Source organism: Perca flavescens, chromosome 11 (genome assembly GCF_004354835.1).
Source record: "Perca flavescens isolate YP-PL-M2 chromosome 11, PFLA_1.0, whole genome shotgun sequence".
NCBI lineage: Eukaryota > Metazoa > Chordata > Actinopteri > Perciformes > Percidae > Perca > Perca flavescens.
Genome location: NC_041341.1, coordinates 10,035,517 through 10,052,667, shown reverse-complemented (window position 1 = coordinate 10,052,667; position 17,151 = coordinate 10,035,517). Strand labels below are relative to the sequence as shown.

At 42.0% G+C, this 17,151-nt stretch overlaps 1 protein-coding gene across 1 annotated transcript in view; it reads left to right on the top strand.

The window, feature by feature from the left end:
- LOC114563757 (kalirin) overlaps positions 1 to 17,151 on the top strand; it is a 169,698-nt gene that overhangs the window by 61,497 nt on the left and 91,050 nt on the right. Inside the window, exons 9-14 of the mRNA XM_028590599.1 lie at positions 1,439 to 1,561; positions 2,313 to 2,504; positions 5,114 to 5,245; positions 8,550 to 8,648; positions 8,803 to 8,934; positions 14,385 to 14,507. Coding sequence (XP_028446400.1) covers positions 1,439 to 1,561; positions 2,313 to 2,504; positions 5,114 to 5,245; positions 8,550 to 8,648; positions 8,803 to 8,934; positions 14,385 to 14,507 — 801 coding nt within the window. The remainder of the gene's footprint in view (positions 1 to 1,438; positions 1,562 to 2,312; positions 2,505 to 5,113; positions 5,246 to 8,549; positions 8,649 to 8,802; positions 8,935 to 14,384; positions 14,508 to 17,151) is intronic.

Genomic DNA, 17,151 nt, shown 5'->3' with positions numbered 1-17,151 from the left:
GGGCTATATCATCCACTCGCGAGGCAGAGGCAAAGGCACTATAGCACCGGCGCTGGTCGCGCTGGTCGCGCTGGCCGCGCTGGCCGCGCTAGGCGCATCCTGCGGTGTCCGAGACAAAGATGCGCTAGGCGTTGTGGATCTCAGCTCTCCTTCATCTCCTGGTTGCAGCGATGACTCTGAGACCGCTCGTGCACGTTTAAGTTACCTAAACAACGACTGTTGCAACCTTGTCCTTTACTGGAAATGATGTTCACACTCTCAGATCACTGGGAGCTAACCTAGCCTAGCCTAGCCTAGCCTAGCCTAGCATACAGACAAGCTACATCCGATCCGAACCTCACTGTCTGCTGAACTTGTGCAGAAACATAAAAATAGACATGACCAGTTTTTTTAAATTGTTTTTGAAAACTAAACATTTAGACAATTTTAGCACAAATTATGAGATTATTTTCCGATTTTTAATAATTCTTCACCAAATTATAATATGTTAATTAATTAATGTTTTTTGAGGAAATGTTTTGGGTGGGCCTGTTGAAAAGTGGGTGGGCCTAGGCCCGTCAGGCCCACCCATAACGCCGTGCCTGAACCACGGGGGTGTGTGGACGCGTTTACACTGTGGGAAACACTCGGCGGTCGCAGCGGAGCCAGGGAGACAGTCAGACCTGACGAGGCGTTCGTGCCGTGGAATGATGTGGTAACCATGGTAACCCCTCGGCGCCACAACCCGGCCTCCCATCTGTCTGCAGAGATTGATTGAGATGGAGAAGCAAGCGTGAAGGTTGTCCTGGCCTTTCATGGTTTCAAAAAGGAATATTCTTTGTTTGTTTCGCAGCCTGTTTATGTCATTTTGGCCGCAGTTTCTCTCAGCCATGGCAACGTTTCACTATGGTTTTACTCACCCGACTTTATTTTAGATACACAAGATCAATATAAATGCTAGATGTTATGAACTTCAGTACAATCAACTTCAAATACATTGCACTACGGCTTATATCAAAGAATAAAATAGGGTTTTACTGTCAGTATTTGTGTCTGGTAATGCCACAAGTTAGATCAATTAAAAGAATCTTTTCTTCTCCACACGCCAAGGAAATTCCTTAGTGTTTAAAGTTCATTCTTGATCTTGGAAACAGTTAGCTGACATAGAAATTTAAACTCAAGGTCCAGTTACTAGCTTTTCCAAAGCAGCACAGAAAGCTATAACACTGTCAAACATCGTTTGAGTTTAAGATATCCTTGTAAATTGATGAAATGGTCTCTCACATGTGCTCTGATGGCATATGTTTTCTATTTGTTCCTGATGCTCCTCAGTTCCAGTGCGATACAATAAATGAATGTGTTTCATAGTTTGCAATGTTGTTAATGTTGTTGTGTGTGTGTGTGTGTGTGTGTGTGTGTGTGTGTGTGTGTGTGTGTGTGTGTGTGTCTGTGCGCGCAGATGTTTGACTGGATCAGCCACAACAAGGAAGTGTTCTTGCAGAGCCACACAGAGATTGGCCGAGGATACCAACATGCTGTGGAGCTGCAGACTCAACACAACCACTTTGCCATGAACTCCATGGTAGTTAATGTCATCAGAGCCATTATTCTCACACTAACGTCACTGTGGATCACTTACAGCAGAGATAAGAAGCGGTGACTATTAGGATTAACACAAAGCCACGCTCTGTGCGATCTAACCTGTTTTATCTGCCCAAAGTGTTAACTACACTCAGAATATAGCGATGTAGTTCAATTAGCTTATGTTGTTTGGAGAAGCAGACAGGAGTACCGACACGGAAGCTAAGCAATGTACTGCTGTGGACGTGGGCATAGGCTAAATGTATTTTAGACCCCCAAAATAAATCTATATCAGTTTAGGTGTAAGCTATATTTAGAATATTGTCACTGTTTACCTTGCCGTCAGACAGCCATTTCTGACGGGGAACTGAAGCCACCAGACTCCTTTGACAAAAACAGTAATTTTACCTCGCAGAACACGGGAGTTTCTGGTCTACCGCTGCCTTGATCGGTTAGTTAGTTAGTGTTATTCAAACTATCCCTTTAACTTAATAAAGCTGCTTTGATGGTCAATGAGAAGAAACAATAAATATTAAGAAATAATTGATCTATTCTTACAAATTTTAACTTCTAAATTGAATAGAAACTAACTGTTGGATTTGTGTCGTTAAAAAAAAAAGAGTTTTATCGAAACAACTAGCTAAAAGCACTGTTCACATAGTTGAGTTTCTACCCACAGTATTCTATGTGAAATGTTGTACCGATGACAGTAGTACCAACAGGATCAACATGTTTTTCTTTCTTTTCCCCAGAATGCCTATGTAAATATCAACAGAATCATGTCAGTGGCGAGCCGCCTGGCAGAGGCCGGTCACTACGCCTCCACACAGATAAAACAGATCTCGAGTCAGCTGGATCAGGACTGGAAAAGTTTCGCTGCTGCACTTGACGAGCGCTCCACCATCCTCGCCATGTCGTCTGTCTTTCACCAGAAGGCTGAACAGGTGAGATCAGTAGAAAAAAAAGTCGACCCAGACGTCTTTGAGCAGAGCTTTTCTACTGAACAAATCTGTACCCAGCTAGCATTAGGTGGAAACTAGTCTTGCATTGCCAGACCTTCCTCCACAGTGCTGCGGAGGAGGATCTGGCGAGTCCACACAACATCCTGGGATGGGAAAAAAACGTGCTCTGGTTTATCGGCGTTTCTATAAACCAATCCCAATCGTTTTGGCCGGTGCTAAGCACCGGGAAAAGCCGCGCTGCCTCTGCAAAATAGTCTCGGGAAGGAACTTGTTTTGGTGGAACGTGTGTACGTTCAAAAGTTGTTTTAGTCGCGCTACAGAAAACTCAGATTGGACAGATAGTCTAGCTAGCTGTCTGGATTTACCCCGCAGAGATCTGAGCAGCAGTTAACCACAGTCCTCATAAATCGGCCGGACTTTAGAATTACAACACAAAGAAAGAGGATGGTCCAAAAATAATGGATATCTGGCAGAATTTCCGGCGTCACCGAAGCAATCCCAGGACTAAGTGGAAACATGTCGGACATGTTTGTGGGAAAAATGTAAATACCCTCTCCTCCTAAACTGATGTAAGGACTTCCTCTTCACTTCTCTGCCATTAGTGGATAAGCTGTGAGACTGCTTGTGCTCGGTTGCTGATTTGGCTACTATCTAATCTAGGAATCTCTCTGCTGCAGACACATGTCCAGAATGTAAAATGTAAATGGGACATTTTCAGCGTCTGATTATATTTAATAGATCAAACTGCTCTACTGCTGATTCTTGGAAGGTTGACATGGCAACAGATGGGACTTGTTTGATTCCTGCTGGGCCCTTGACATTAGCTACAACACATTTTGAGAGAGCTGGAGATGAAAGACCGAAAGAGGGAGAGCAATAGAGATGGAGAGAGAGAGAGAGAGAGAGAGAGAGAGAGAGAGGGTGGTGGGAGCAGAGCAGGGATCGGCTGAGATTTAGAAAAGAGCCTGATGAAAAACAGAGAAACAAAAACGTGTCAGGATGAAAGATGAAACACAAGATGGGGAAAGAGACAAACGCGAAAGAAAATTGGCAAGACTACAGAGAGAGCGAACATGAAACGTGAAAACGAGAGAGATTTAAAGAGAGAGAGGTAAAGGCTGTCTTCATTTTTGCAGCCGCATTAACTCTGTTAGTAAATTACCTCAAAACTAACACTAACAGTCATTTATACTAATATATATATATATATATATATATATATACAACGTCTCCTGCAGTTGTATATGAATCAAAGGCAGAGCGTTCGCTAACGTTAGCTTCTTGTCTCATCTGGGGTCTGATAAACAGTAAATTCATCAAATTCAGTGTCCACAACGCTATTTTCCAGTAAGCTGTAGCTGTCATATCTCACGGGAGCCGCGTGAGTGCGGATTTCATGTTTGTTTGTCACTTTGCCTAAGATTGAGTGACAAGTGTACTCGCCCTGCCATGACTTCACGAGTGATGACGTCCTGTCACTGTTCCAGTTGCTCACCCTATAGGGGAGAGAGAGAGAGCGGATGACAGTTCGCTTGAGTTCAGTAGAGCAGCCGGCGCTGCAGAGTCGTGTAATTACGACTTTATGACTTTTCATAAACAGCTGAAGGAGAGTGTGTGTGTGTGTGTGTATATATATATATATATATATATATATATATATATATATATATATATATATATATATATCTCTACATATCTACAGGCCAAAAGTTTGGACACACCTTCTCATTCAATGTGTTTCTTTATTTTCATGACTATTTACATTGAAGATTATCACTGAAGGCATCAAAACTATGAATGAACACATATGGAATTATGTACTTAACAAAAAGTGTGAAATAACTGAAAACATGTCTTATATTTTAGATTCTTCAAAGTAGCCACCCTTTGCTTTTTTTATTAATAAGGGAAACAATTCCACTAATTAACCCTGACAAAGCACACCTGTGAAGTGAAAACCACTTCAGGTGACTACCTCATGAAGCTCATTGAGAGAACACCAAGGGTTTGCAGAGTTATCAAAAAAAAAAAGCAAAGGGTGGCTACTTTGAAGAATCTAAAATATAAGACATGTTTTCAGTTATTTCACACTTTTTTGCTAAGTACATAATTCCATATGTGTTCATTCATAGTTTTGATGCCTTCAGTGAGAATCTACAATGTAAATAGTCATGAAAATAAAGAAACACATTGAATGAGAAGGTGTGTCCAAACTTTTTTTGGCCTGTATATATATATATATATATATATATATATATATATATATATATATATATATATATATATATATATAGGGGATTAAATTTAAGGATGGCACTAGAGGAAAACCTTGAAGAAAACATAAAAAATCAAATCAATCAATCAAAAGGTTTATTGCTTAGGTTCTTAAAGTTTTTTTTTTAAACCTTTTGACCCAAAATTGAGTTTTTGTGTTCTACCAAGGACCCAAGCTCATTAATGCATAACCTCTACATGTATCATACATTACTGCAATGTTCTGCTATCAGTAAAGGCAGAAAGATAACATTGTGAAATAAAACTGAACTAAAATGTATAGGACAATAAATGTGTGTCCGTGTTTGCTTCCTCAGTTCCTGTCGGAGGTGGAGGCCTGGTGTAAAGTCTGCAGTGAGGGGGGGTTACCGTCCGAGATGCAGGAGCTGGAAATCGCCATCCACCGCCACCAGAGCCTGTACGAGCAGGTGACCCAGGCTTACACGGAGGTAAACCAACAGCACAGCTAACCACATAGTCTCGCGTTGCCAGACCTTCCTCCACAGCGCTGCGGAGGAGGGTCAGATGCATAAACTCCAGTACTTTCCGATGCCGGCACCAGCATTTTAGGCCATTATCGAAGGCTTTTCCCGATACTGGTATAACTGGTGACAGTATTTTATAGTGTTCCCTTTAAAGGCCTTTTTATGGTTGTGCGTCGAATCAACGGCGTACCCCCGCAGATCCCTCTGCATGTACGCCAGACCCTACGCCATAGACGTGCACCTCTCGAAAAATGTAAATACACGTCGTGGAGACGCACATCTCTCGGCCGTGATTTGGTAGCGTTGCATTTCCCCTGACTCATTTCCTGGTTCTCCTTCTCCATACACAACGTGAAATCAAGGAGAGGGTTAACTTTTCCTGCTACAGATTTCCCACATTGGTCAGAAAGCACAGGGGAGACACTTTGTTTCTCTCACTATGACTCTATAGTCGCTACTCGCTCCAAAGCTAACAAGTATAAACATCAGGCCACTTAGGTAGGCTACAGCGAAAGCTCTGCGTGGAGCCTCCGCAGAACCATAAGAAGGCCTTACGTTTTCTAATACGACGAGACAACGATGAGTTATAACATCATGTTCTCTGTTTTGTGCCTACAAACATCTTTTGAATGCTGAAAAGCAGAGAAGATGGAGCTGCAGGTGTATCTGCCAGGCTTGTGTGTGTGTGTGTGTGTGTGGCGTGTGCCGAAGTAGCTCTTTGCTCGGTTGCGTTAAGGGGAGCCAGAAACAGGGTCTGTAATCTTTGCAGAGCGTTTGTTTCATGACTGGTTCAAAAGAAACAAACCCCATCATGCAATTTGGTGTTCTACCTCCTGATCAAGGCAACAGCATGCATTAGGCCTAGGTTTGGGATCATCTTCACAGCTAGCCGTGTTAAGAAAATACTGCTTTGCATGTTTTCCTTGTGCATCTCATTATGTAAATTTCCATTTCTCTGTAAGTGGCAGACCTGCGGTTGAACAGCTCAGGAGCCAGAAATGTTCCTGCAAAGGCTCCTTCTCAAGTAAAAGCAGCAGTGCTGAAACAATTAGTTGATTAGATGTCAGACATATTTCTTTTAAAAGCTTAAACCAGCCCACAACAACTGAAATAACTATCACTCTAAACAGTATTTTGAAAGGTTCATTATGGTTTTGTTTTTAATGAGCTTCCCCGATAAACAGGCAGGTTTATTTGTACTAGGGCTGCACAGTATATATATACAGTTTATATTTTTTTTTTATCGAGCTCGTCATATCAACTGGCACAATAAACCCACTCGTACCACTTTTCCACCAACAAGAACCAGGTGCTGGCTCAGTCAAGTCAAGTCAAAGTTTATTTATACAGACAAGCTGACCAATGTGCTTTACAGAGCAATAAAATATCACACGACAGACAAAACAAGAAAAATTTAAGAACAAATTAAACACTATTAAAAGCAATTGAATAGAAGTGTGTTTTCAAGAGTGACTTGAAAACTGACAAGTCAGAAGCAGGAGGCTCAGAGCTAGTGCCGGTTCGGAGTTGGTTCGACTGACGAGCCTCTGGTTTGCTTTTCCACAGGCTACAGAGCCGGCACAGAGCCAGGTCTTACGTCACTGTATACGTCTCATCTTTCCAAACAACGTTAGCGCGGCGGCGCCGAACACAAACACACCATCAACAATGGCGGACCTTGCTTTGCTATCGATGTTCACGGCTTTGCGGACCTACATCGGCATTCAAACTCGGCGGATCCAACGTGTTCGCGCAGCTCGCCTTTATAGTGCAAGAAAGCAGCTTGTTTCCTCCTCTGACCACTGCTGTTGTTGTTTAATCGCGTACATGGTGTTTATCTGCTAAGTCAAAAATGGCGGTCACAAGTTTCTGTTCGTCTTGTTGGTCACGGTAACCCCGCCCACAGCCGCTGACGTAAGCAGTTCTTTCTTCTGGCCCAGCAATGATTTGGTGCTACTTAAGAACCACTTTTACCGGTTCGGAGCTGGTGCTTTGGTGGTCGAAAAACAAAGAACCGATTTGAAACTAGGCTCTGGCTCCGAACCAGCACCAGCTCTGCCTTGGTGGAAAAGGGGTACCAGAGATTCTTTGTGTTATGGCCCTGACACACCGTCGGACAGTCTGGCGAGGTCGGTGACTCGAGCCTGTTCGGTGTGTTCCGTGCCGTCGTCCGTCTGCCTTCATTTTGGCCGACTTGACTTGCTGGGTCGGAGGGCGGGCAGTCGGACTCAGTGACCGCTCTGATTGGTGGAGCGCTAACCCAGAAATGGCGAGCGGGATGAGTGACGAACGCCTCTCAAAATCTGACGAAATCTTTTAAACTGACCTTTGTCGATGTGAAATGAAGACAGATTCAGCGACTGCACGGCCTATTTCTCGCTTAAAATGTTTTCAGAAACACGTTTCAGTGAACTATTTTTGTGAAATACAAGATCGTATTTCGAGCAAGCCGGCATTATCGGTCAGCTGGAGAAGCCAGACTCACGTGACGCGTTCGTCATTTCCGGTTTTCATTTTTTGTATTGCGCACACGCAGAACGTATGCTCTAGACGGAGTCGCTTTGGTGTGTTCCGAGAAACTTTTTGGACCTCGGGGAGCCGACTGCCTTTTCTGCCGACGGTCAGCCGTCGGGTTGGTGTGTCGGGGCCTTTAGTTGAAAGAAAATATCAGTAGAAAACTGCACTTTCTAATGTAACTGTCATTTTCTTTTAGTGGTGCCTTTTATATTCACTTCAATGTTCAATTAAAGAATGTTGGAAATGTTTTGAATTCAACAAGCAATTTGAATATTGAAAGACGCAGAAATACAAAATGCTGTTTAGTTATCGCAAGTAATATCGTTAGCGCGATATTCATCAATGTTATCGCGTATTTCCCTCATATCGCGCAGCCCTAATTTGTACAGAACCTTTCAACAGCAGGCAAGTCAAAGTGCTTTAAGGCGTGAATAAAAATACACACAGGGCTCACTTCTTGCAGAAAGGAAACCAGGGTCACTGCTTGTGTGTGCCGCAGAGGTTTCAGTGGCGTGTTTCCATGTGTAATTTAGCAATTAGCAGTAAGCAGTGAAACGCTGATTTGGAAAGTATATATTTCTTTCGGAGAGGAGAGAAGATCAACACTGAGCAGAGGAGAAGCAGAAGATGCTTCAACTAAAAACAAAAAACATTTAAAGGTTAAGGTTTACTCTTTGCATCCGTATGCCTGTTTTCCTGTCTCCATCTACCTGTTGCGTCTAATCTTTCCGTGACCTGTCTGTGTTTTCAGGTCAGTCAGGACGGTAAAGCCCTATTGGATGTCCTCCAGAGGCCTCTGAGTCCCGGCAACTCTGATTCGCTGACAGCCTCTGCCAATTACTCCAAAGCGGTGAGTGCCATTGTGTTCCTCTGTGGGTTGAGTTGAGGCTTCTTCTGCTAGCCAATTACAAAAGAGAGGCAGCTTTTTTTATATTGAATATCAATGGAATAAAATGAATTCAAAATGTCACTGTCTAGCTAACAAGTTAAGTTATTTTCCGCAGGTTCACTGCATCCTGGATGTGGTTCACGAGGTTCTCCACCATCAGCGGCGTCTGGAGAATATTTGGCAGCATCGAAAGGTCCGACTGCACCAGAGACTGCAGCTGTGTGTGTTCCAGCAAGACGTCCAGCAGGTACACACACACACACACACACACACACACACACACACACACACACACACACACACACACACACACACACACACACACACACACACACACACACACACACACACACACATACTGAAAGCAAGTGAAATGAAAAGATTACCTAGCCTGTTTTTAGCATTGAATCATACATCATATGATGTATGATTCAATATTGTACATACAATGTGTATACAAATTATGTGTATGAACTGTACAAACGATTCCAAATTATATTTTTTGGTCATTTGCTTTTGTTATTGTTGATATAAACACACACACACAGAAAGCAAGTGAAATGAAAACATTAGGCGTGTGTTAGCGAGAGAGAAGTGGGTGTATCTTGTTGATTTTGAATGTAAACTTTGGTTTCTCCATAATGCCTTTTTAGGAACTGAGAAAACAAAACAATATTCAAACTTTTTATTTCAGTTTCGAGTTCACCTGAAAGGGGTTTGTAAGAGCCCATGCGGTCAGAGAAATTAGTCCAACCACAGTGGAGCATGTGATCTGGTTATGTCAGCATGTGATCAAGTGATCACAGATGTGTGAGTGATGAACTTTGCTTAGGAGAACCAGTGAGAATCCCGACACGTTCACACACATTCGTCTGAGCTTTCCTCTCCTCCCAGCTTAACAGTGTGTAATGTGAAAATTCCTGAAGTCAAACGCACAGAGCAGATCTCTGCTCCACCGGTACCACTGTTCATACGTCACAGATGAACAGGCTATGTGGTTTCGGGAAGGTGTCGGACCAGATTCCTGGAGGTTTTTTGGAGTTATTCGGGAGCTCAAAATGTAATATCACAGCTATGTTTTATAAAGGGTATTTTTAACCCGCAGAGTGAATCATCAGTGGGAGGGGAAGGAGGTTTATTACTTTCTTTCGTGTGATTGTGGGTCGGACAGTAATGCAGTAGGAATGAAGTACAACCAATTACCACTGGCATTACCGAAACCTGTGCAATTTCAGTAAAAAGTACACTCTCTAAAGACTTTTTCCCCCCCAAAGTTATGAAGGATAAGTACAATAAAAAGTAGTGCTGGTTTGTATGACCAAAAATGTGCATTTGCACTTTACTGTATTTTTTTAGGACCTTATTAGAGGTTTACAGTGGCTTAGTCTACTGTCAGGAGTACATAGAATATAAAAAACATGCCGTTTGGCGGTGTGATTTTGTAAATGAATTAGTAAATTATTAGTGTTACAAATTGTTGTGTGCCATGGTGTTTCGCCTTGTGAAAGAGAGTTTCCCTAGCGCTCTTTGCTGCGAACAGTGTGTCCGAAATAACTTTTTTGAAGATTATTTTTTGGGGCTTTTCCGCCTTTAATTGACAGGACAGCTAGGTGAGAAAGGGGAGAGAGAGGGGGAAGACATGCAGGAAATCGTCACAGGTCGGACTTGAACCCTGGGCCTCTGCGTCGAGGTATAAACCTCTAAGCATATGTGCACCTGCTCTACCCACTGAGCCAACCCGGCCACTATCGAGGTCACACATTGAATTCATTTAAAAGTGGGTCCATTGTAACTGAAGTCATCATGTACTGTATGTGCTGTATGTATGAATGGCCCATGGCAGAGAGAGGCATCAGGCAGACTACAAAAGATGGATGCCGAACGGGCGCCATGCAAACATTTCTACATGGCCCACAAGAGAGTGTGAGAGAGCGTTAAAGAGATGTAAGAGAGAGAGAGAGAGAGAGAGGGGGAGAAAATAGTGTGTGAAGAAGAGTAGGCTATAAATTCATTGAAAACAGAGCTTTGCCAACTGTACTGGTCATGCATCAGCTTCTATGAGACCCCAGAGAGAGACGCGGAGACACACGCAGAGGGCGAGAGACATAGCCAGAAAGTGAGACAAGGAGCAAGTGAGCGAGTCGGCTCATACCAATAGTCTGTAAATCACTGAAAACAGGGCTATTCCAACCAGAGTTGTAATGTTACAGGATATATGCGACCCCAGAGAGGAAGAGGCAGAGATGCAGAAGTTGAGGCTGAAAGAGAACATATTAGGTGTGTAGTTTTATTTGGCAGTTTTAGCCTCACACTGAAACAAAGCAGCAGTCAGCACGCTTCAGTTTGAGTGTGCCGTGACCTTTTGCCGACCCCTTTGTGGCTCCAGCTGGACTGACTAACACTGCACTGACGTCAGGAATTACAGCATCCATGTTCTTTCAAGACCCCCCAAAAAAACAGTGCTTTAAGATGTCAGTGGTGGAAGAAGTACTCCGATGAATCAATATGCAAGTAGTGACGTTTGGGTAGTTTACTCCCGTTGTTCCCATCCCCAAGAGTCACTAGATACATTTCCGGGATTGTAGGATGATTTATAGGAGAGGAAAAAAAAAGTTCTGATCCACACATTTCTTTTTAATATTTTGGACATTTCCATAATTGTTGACTCTTAGTGAAATATTGAATAATCTAATCTTTTTGGGATTTGAAATGAATCCATCGGAAAGCTTTCGAGGGAAAAGTCCAATCAACAACTGACCTTGGCGTCGGGCGCCTCCACAGAGTCACAAGATAAATCTGAAGGGTTGTAAGATTATTAATAGGAGAGGAAAAAAAAGACAATACAATGTTCTGATCCACGCATTTCTGTTATAATAATTATTTTTTTTATTTTTATATAACCTTTAATTAGCCAGGTTAGTCTCATTGAGATATAAAATCTCTTTTTCAAGAGAGACCTGGCCAAGATAGCAGAACACGTTAGATACATATAAAAACAATTTACCATCACAAAACAAACACGAAAGAGGCAAATACAACTTAAGTGCATTTCAATTAAATAAAGGTGCCATTAGTTAAAACATTTGCAAGTGTGGATGGACTCATGTTCTATGGTTTTAACATAACCTTTAAAATCATTTAAGGAAATTAGACACTGTAGTTTGAGTGTTTGCTGTAGGTCATTCCAAGTAGAAGGTGCAGCAAACATGAAAGCCTTTTTGAACAACTCTGTCTGGGCTTGAGGTACATTCAATGAGATAGTGTTCTGGGACCCTAACCCATAAGCCCTCTGTGTAAAAGAAAGAAATGTATGTAACATGTAATGTAATGTAACATGGGAGCCTGCATTAAAGCTACAGTGCATAGTTTCTGTCTCCCCCATGAGGAATTCTAAGTAATGACAACAAAACTGTCGTGATACAAGCCTTCCGTGATCACGCACTCCCCCCCACCCCCCTCCCACCCCCACCCAGTTGCTAGTAGCCAAGGAGGACATGGAGGATAAAATAAATAAATGGGAAGGACTCTTCAGAAGAGGTGATTATCTTCACTCCATTTTCTGCGTGCAAAAGTCGCCGGACGACACAATCTTCTGAACATAGTCATACTGAGAAATACAGAGAGAGTTGTGTGGAGTTGATAGTCTGAATTAGCTTTGTAGCAACTAATTTGGCAACGGCTTGAATGTAAGAGACGTTCATTAATATAAAAAAGTTACGCACTAAAGCTTTAACATTTTGGCCATTTGTTGACTTAGGGTTAGGGTTAGGTGATGAGAAAGTCATCTCGATGATTTCCCTACTCGTCCAACGATTGGGCAGTCAGATGAGAAATCAAAGGCATATGCACGGGCCGGCGCATGTGGACAATGCACAGCTCCTTAACAGTACCAGAGTTAGCTATGAGCTAATTTTCATCTGTAGTCCCTGGGCAGGAAACAGAGAATAACATCTCTGTCAAAAGGGAAACCTAACACTAGAGTATAAAAACACTAACACAGCAGTAAAGGACAACAATCAAATTTCACAGTATTAAAACTCGCCCACAACAACAACAATAACCACAATGATCTCTTTGGGATTGGAACAGTTATTGTATTTCCATTGTGAAAATATGAAACCATTCGAAAGGGTTCGAGGGAAAAGTCCAATCAACAACTAATGGATGTCTGAGACATGACAAAGGGGACCAAGCTACACTAGCTGCTGGTTTAATCTTTAAAAAAAAAATCACACTTTATAATTTTTTTTTTTATGTAATCTTAATTTAAAAAGTAACTAGTAACTACACTTAAATGTAGTGTAGCAAAGAGTACAATATTGCCCTCTAAAATGTAGTGGAATAGAAATATAAAGTAGGACAAAATGGGAAATACTCAAGTAAAGTACTTCAAAATTGTAGTCCAACTGGAGAAATGCACATATAGTCTAAAATTAACCGACAGTGACATTAATCAGTCAAATCTAGATTAGACATACAGTACTGTTAACAGTTCTGTGTTGTGAAAATACAGTCCAACCTGCATCATAGGTGTCCTTTTAAAGGGCTCATATTATGCTTTTTGGCTTTTATTGTGTTATATATCTTTGTTTGTGCATGTTATAGGTTTACAAAATGAAAAAGTCCAAAGTCCACCCCAAAGGGACTTACCATCTCCAGCAGGAAACACTGTTCCCAAACTGCTCCAAACAGCTCTATTGTAGTCCAGCCTTTACTTCAGAGACAAACGAGGTCACTTTGTAACACATGTTATAATGCTCGCCTAACTGCTAGCGGGTTACACCCTCAAACCAAGCTAGTCAGAGCAGAGGCCCGAGAAGAATTAAAACGTGTATGTAAAACTAATTTGTGTTTTTAAATTTAAATAATTTAAATAACTTACCACTCTGAAACGTCTTGGTCCAGTCTAGGTTGTAAGGCTGAACCGAAGCCATGGTTACCGGCTGAAGCGTGTTTGTTTTGGATCACACTAGCTTGCTTGTCAGGCCCCGCATTACTCTACTTCTGACTGGCTAGTAGTCCTTACCTAGGTACTGCACATGTTTACTTTTACTTTTAAGTTTATTTGAATAGGGACAAGTATGTTACATAAGCTCATGTTACATACTACATGTGCGATTCCTAACAAAGATGGAACAGAAGTGCGATGTCTCACTCTGTAGCTAAAACAGAGAGCTCAACACACAGGGTGAAAAGAGAAGATGCAGCAATGTGCAGTACAACAAATATATGGTGTTTTTTGAAAATTAAATCATGTTCTATTCTGGTACAACCTCTAAATACAATTATGAACCTGAAAATGAGCATAATATGAGCTCTTTAAAATAACTGTTTAAGTATAAAATGGCAGAAAACACTACAAAACAAGGGATAGAGAGTTAATAATACAATTAAGTTAAGGATTAGAGATATAATGCCTGGGGAAAAAAGTACCAAAGTAGCAACTAATAAACGACAAAGCAGGGGATGATGTTCACGGTGCAGAATATTCAACATGATGTTCTTCTCAGCTGCAGTGACCTCAATTTCCCACGCAGATCATGAAGGTTTCATTTGTTCCATTCTTAATTAATGAGGTTTGGGACCATTTTGTACTGCTGATCTGTATGTACATTGTCCAAAAAAAAAAAAAAAAAAAAAAAGGGTGCAGTGCCAGGAACAGATGTGAAGTTGATCTTTGTGTTCTCTCTCCTCCAGGTGATGGACTGGATAGAAAACCACGGCGAGGCTTTCCTCAGCAAACACACTGGCGTTGGGAAATCCCTTCACAGAGCCCGAGCCCTGCAGAAAAGACACGACGACTTTGAAGACGTTGCTCAGGTGAGTCCAAGGGCGTAATTTTGGGTTCAGCATTGGTGTGAGATCTCCATTTTTCAAACGTGAAACACTTAATTTTCCTGCATTCTGGTGAATTTTTCTGCAACAATTTGTGCCTTTTCTGCATCAATTTATGGTGCAAATGTCTTTATGTAAAGGAAATAATAGGTTTTTAGGGGGGTGGGGGGTTGCACTGGCCAGTTTTGATTATTGTAGGGGTTGTAATCCCGCCATCCCCCCCTGTAAATGACGCCTATGGGTGAGTATGTCTGTCCAAACAGGCTCTCATTTACAGTACCATCATAACATAAAGAAGGCCCTCCTACCATTAACAATTTGGTTAGTTTGTTTTTATGAAATGTTTATTCGCTTGCCTTGCAAACATCTGTAAGTCATCTTCCTTGATTAATCCCAAATTTTGAAAACCAACCATGCCTGGTGGCGGCAGGAAGCATGAATACATGCCTCTATGTAACCATTTATGGTCACAAGCCTTTCCTGAAGGATCTGCAGAAGATGTTATCCATTCCTGAATTTCAGTGCTACAGTCTGTCACGTAAGAAACGCTGGAGCTGGAGCTAGAGTTTTTGGTCCTAAAGATGAAAACAAAACAAAGAAACATGTTGAAGCTCTTAGTAGAGATTGCATTAAAATGTGACTTGAGAATGTGGCTTGGTTTCAAAGTCAATGCTGCAATCGAAATGGTTTGAACATTGGCCGTTTAATAAAAATAGATACTGTAATATAGAACGAAGGCCAGTGACACTTTTCTGTCCTGTGTGGAACAGATCCCTCGGTGCCGTTGAGCCCTTTCAGTTCTGCATTTGCATTTGCTGTTCAGCAAAACTGTCAGTAAGTCCTGCTTTAGTCTCGCATTGCTAGACCTATCTGCACAGCGCCGTGGAGTAATGTCTGGCTCCTCCACACATACATTCCAGGATAGGAGAAAAAAAAAACGCTCTGGGTTGTTTGCATTTCTTAAAACCAATCAATCGACCATCAATTGTCTTTGGTGGCGCTATGGTAGCGACGCTAGATCTGAAAAATCCAAAGTCTCGGGAAAGAACTTGTTTTGAAAAAAATGCCACATACAATATTAAAAGAAGTTAACTGTTCACACAATACAGTAACGTGAATCTATTTAACTTAGCTGGATACATGGTTAAACGTAATTTGCTCTTACCGGTGTATCTTCGTCCACAGCAATCCCCACCAATCTTTCCCGAAACGTCCCAGTTAGAGTAAATGCCGTAAACATATTCTTTGTAAGTCTTTACAATTATTCCCCGAAAGAACCGAGCAGGCCGGCCTCATTACATGATCCAAATTCTTTTTTCCTGCTACACACTGAAAAAGCCATTTTCAGCGTGTAGCTTGCTAACTTGAAGTTTGTTGTTTCCCGATGTCCCTAACCAATGTGAGTCAAGTGCAGTTGTGAGCCGCGCATGGTCAGATTTAAACGGTTCACGGCATAACGTGTCATACTGAAATTTGTGAAATCCATAAAATAATAAACTTTTCTCATTACAAACACTAACAGAAGATGGAAATCATTTCAAAAATGTTTTTAGCATTCTATGATTGTTTAATTGCTACCGTTAGCTCAAAACGCCATTCAAGTGACAGCCTTTGTTGTGTTTGATTGCTAACTTGTAGCCAGCAGTGAACCAACTTCGTTATGTAGGTCCATTGTGATTGTGTTGACATTACAGAAGTCTCTCGTTAGCAGGTTCTTGTAGGCTACTTGTCGCAACATGACGCATTCGCGACTCACATCTGCACTCGACTCACATCGGGGAGTGACACCCGAAACGAACAGAGTTTTGCGATGCGTGGGCGATCCGTTGATTATTCTGGAAATGAGCTGTCGTCGATCCAGACTAGTCCTGCTTAAAAAAGCACACACAGAGTTTACAGAAATATTTATATACAGTTGGAGCCTTGAGGGGCCTTGAAGTGGATTGGTAGAAGTGAAAGTGTGTGATGGTCTTCTCTATTGAACTGGTCAGTTGTCTGATTTGATTTGTTTCAAAGTCAAGTACCGATCCGACTGTGTGTGTGTGTGTGTGTGTGTGTGTGTGTGTGGGGGGTTCTTGTTTAACTACATTTGTGGGGTCCAAAAACCGTGAATACAGTATACTTGGGGTCTGGACAGCTTTGTGGGGCCAAAATGCTGGACCCCACAAGTTTAAAGGGCTGTTTGAGGGTTACGACTTGGTTTTAGGATTAGGGTTAGAATTAGGTTATGGTTAGGGTGAGGGTAAGGGTTAAGGTTAGGCATTTAGTTGTGATGGTTAGGGTAAGGGGCTAAGGAATGCATTATGTTAATGACGAGTCCCCACAAAGATAGTGCCACGCTCTATGTGTGAGCGAGTGTGTGTGTGTGTGTTTCAGATTATTGCTTTGGAGACTAAATGTGATCAGGATCGTCAAATCCTTACCGTCTCCGCTGCAGTTAAATAAGCCTGAACACACACACAATCCCGCTCAACATGGTGTCAAGTCACTCATATTTTTTTCCTCTTTCTTTTCATCCTCCCTTCGTCTTTCAGTCATTTGTCTCTCCTGTTTTATGGAGCTGACGTCCCACCACCTTTCCGCTCTCGCCTCAGCCGATCAATTTATTTTCTCCCAGAGGCTTTCTATC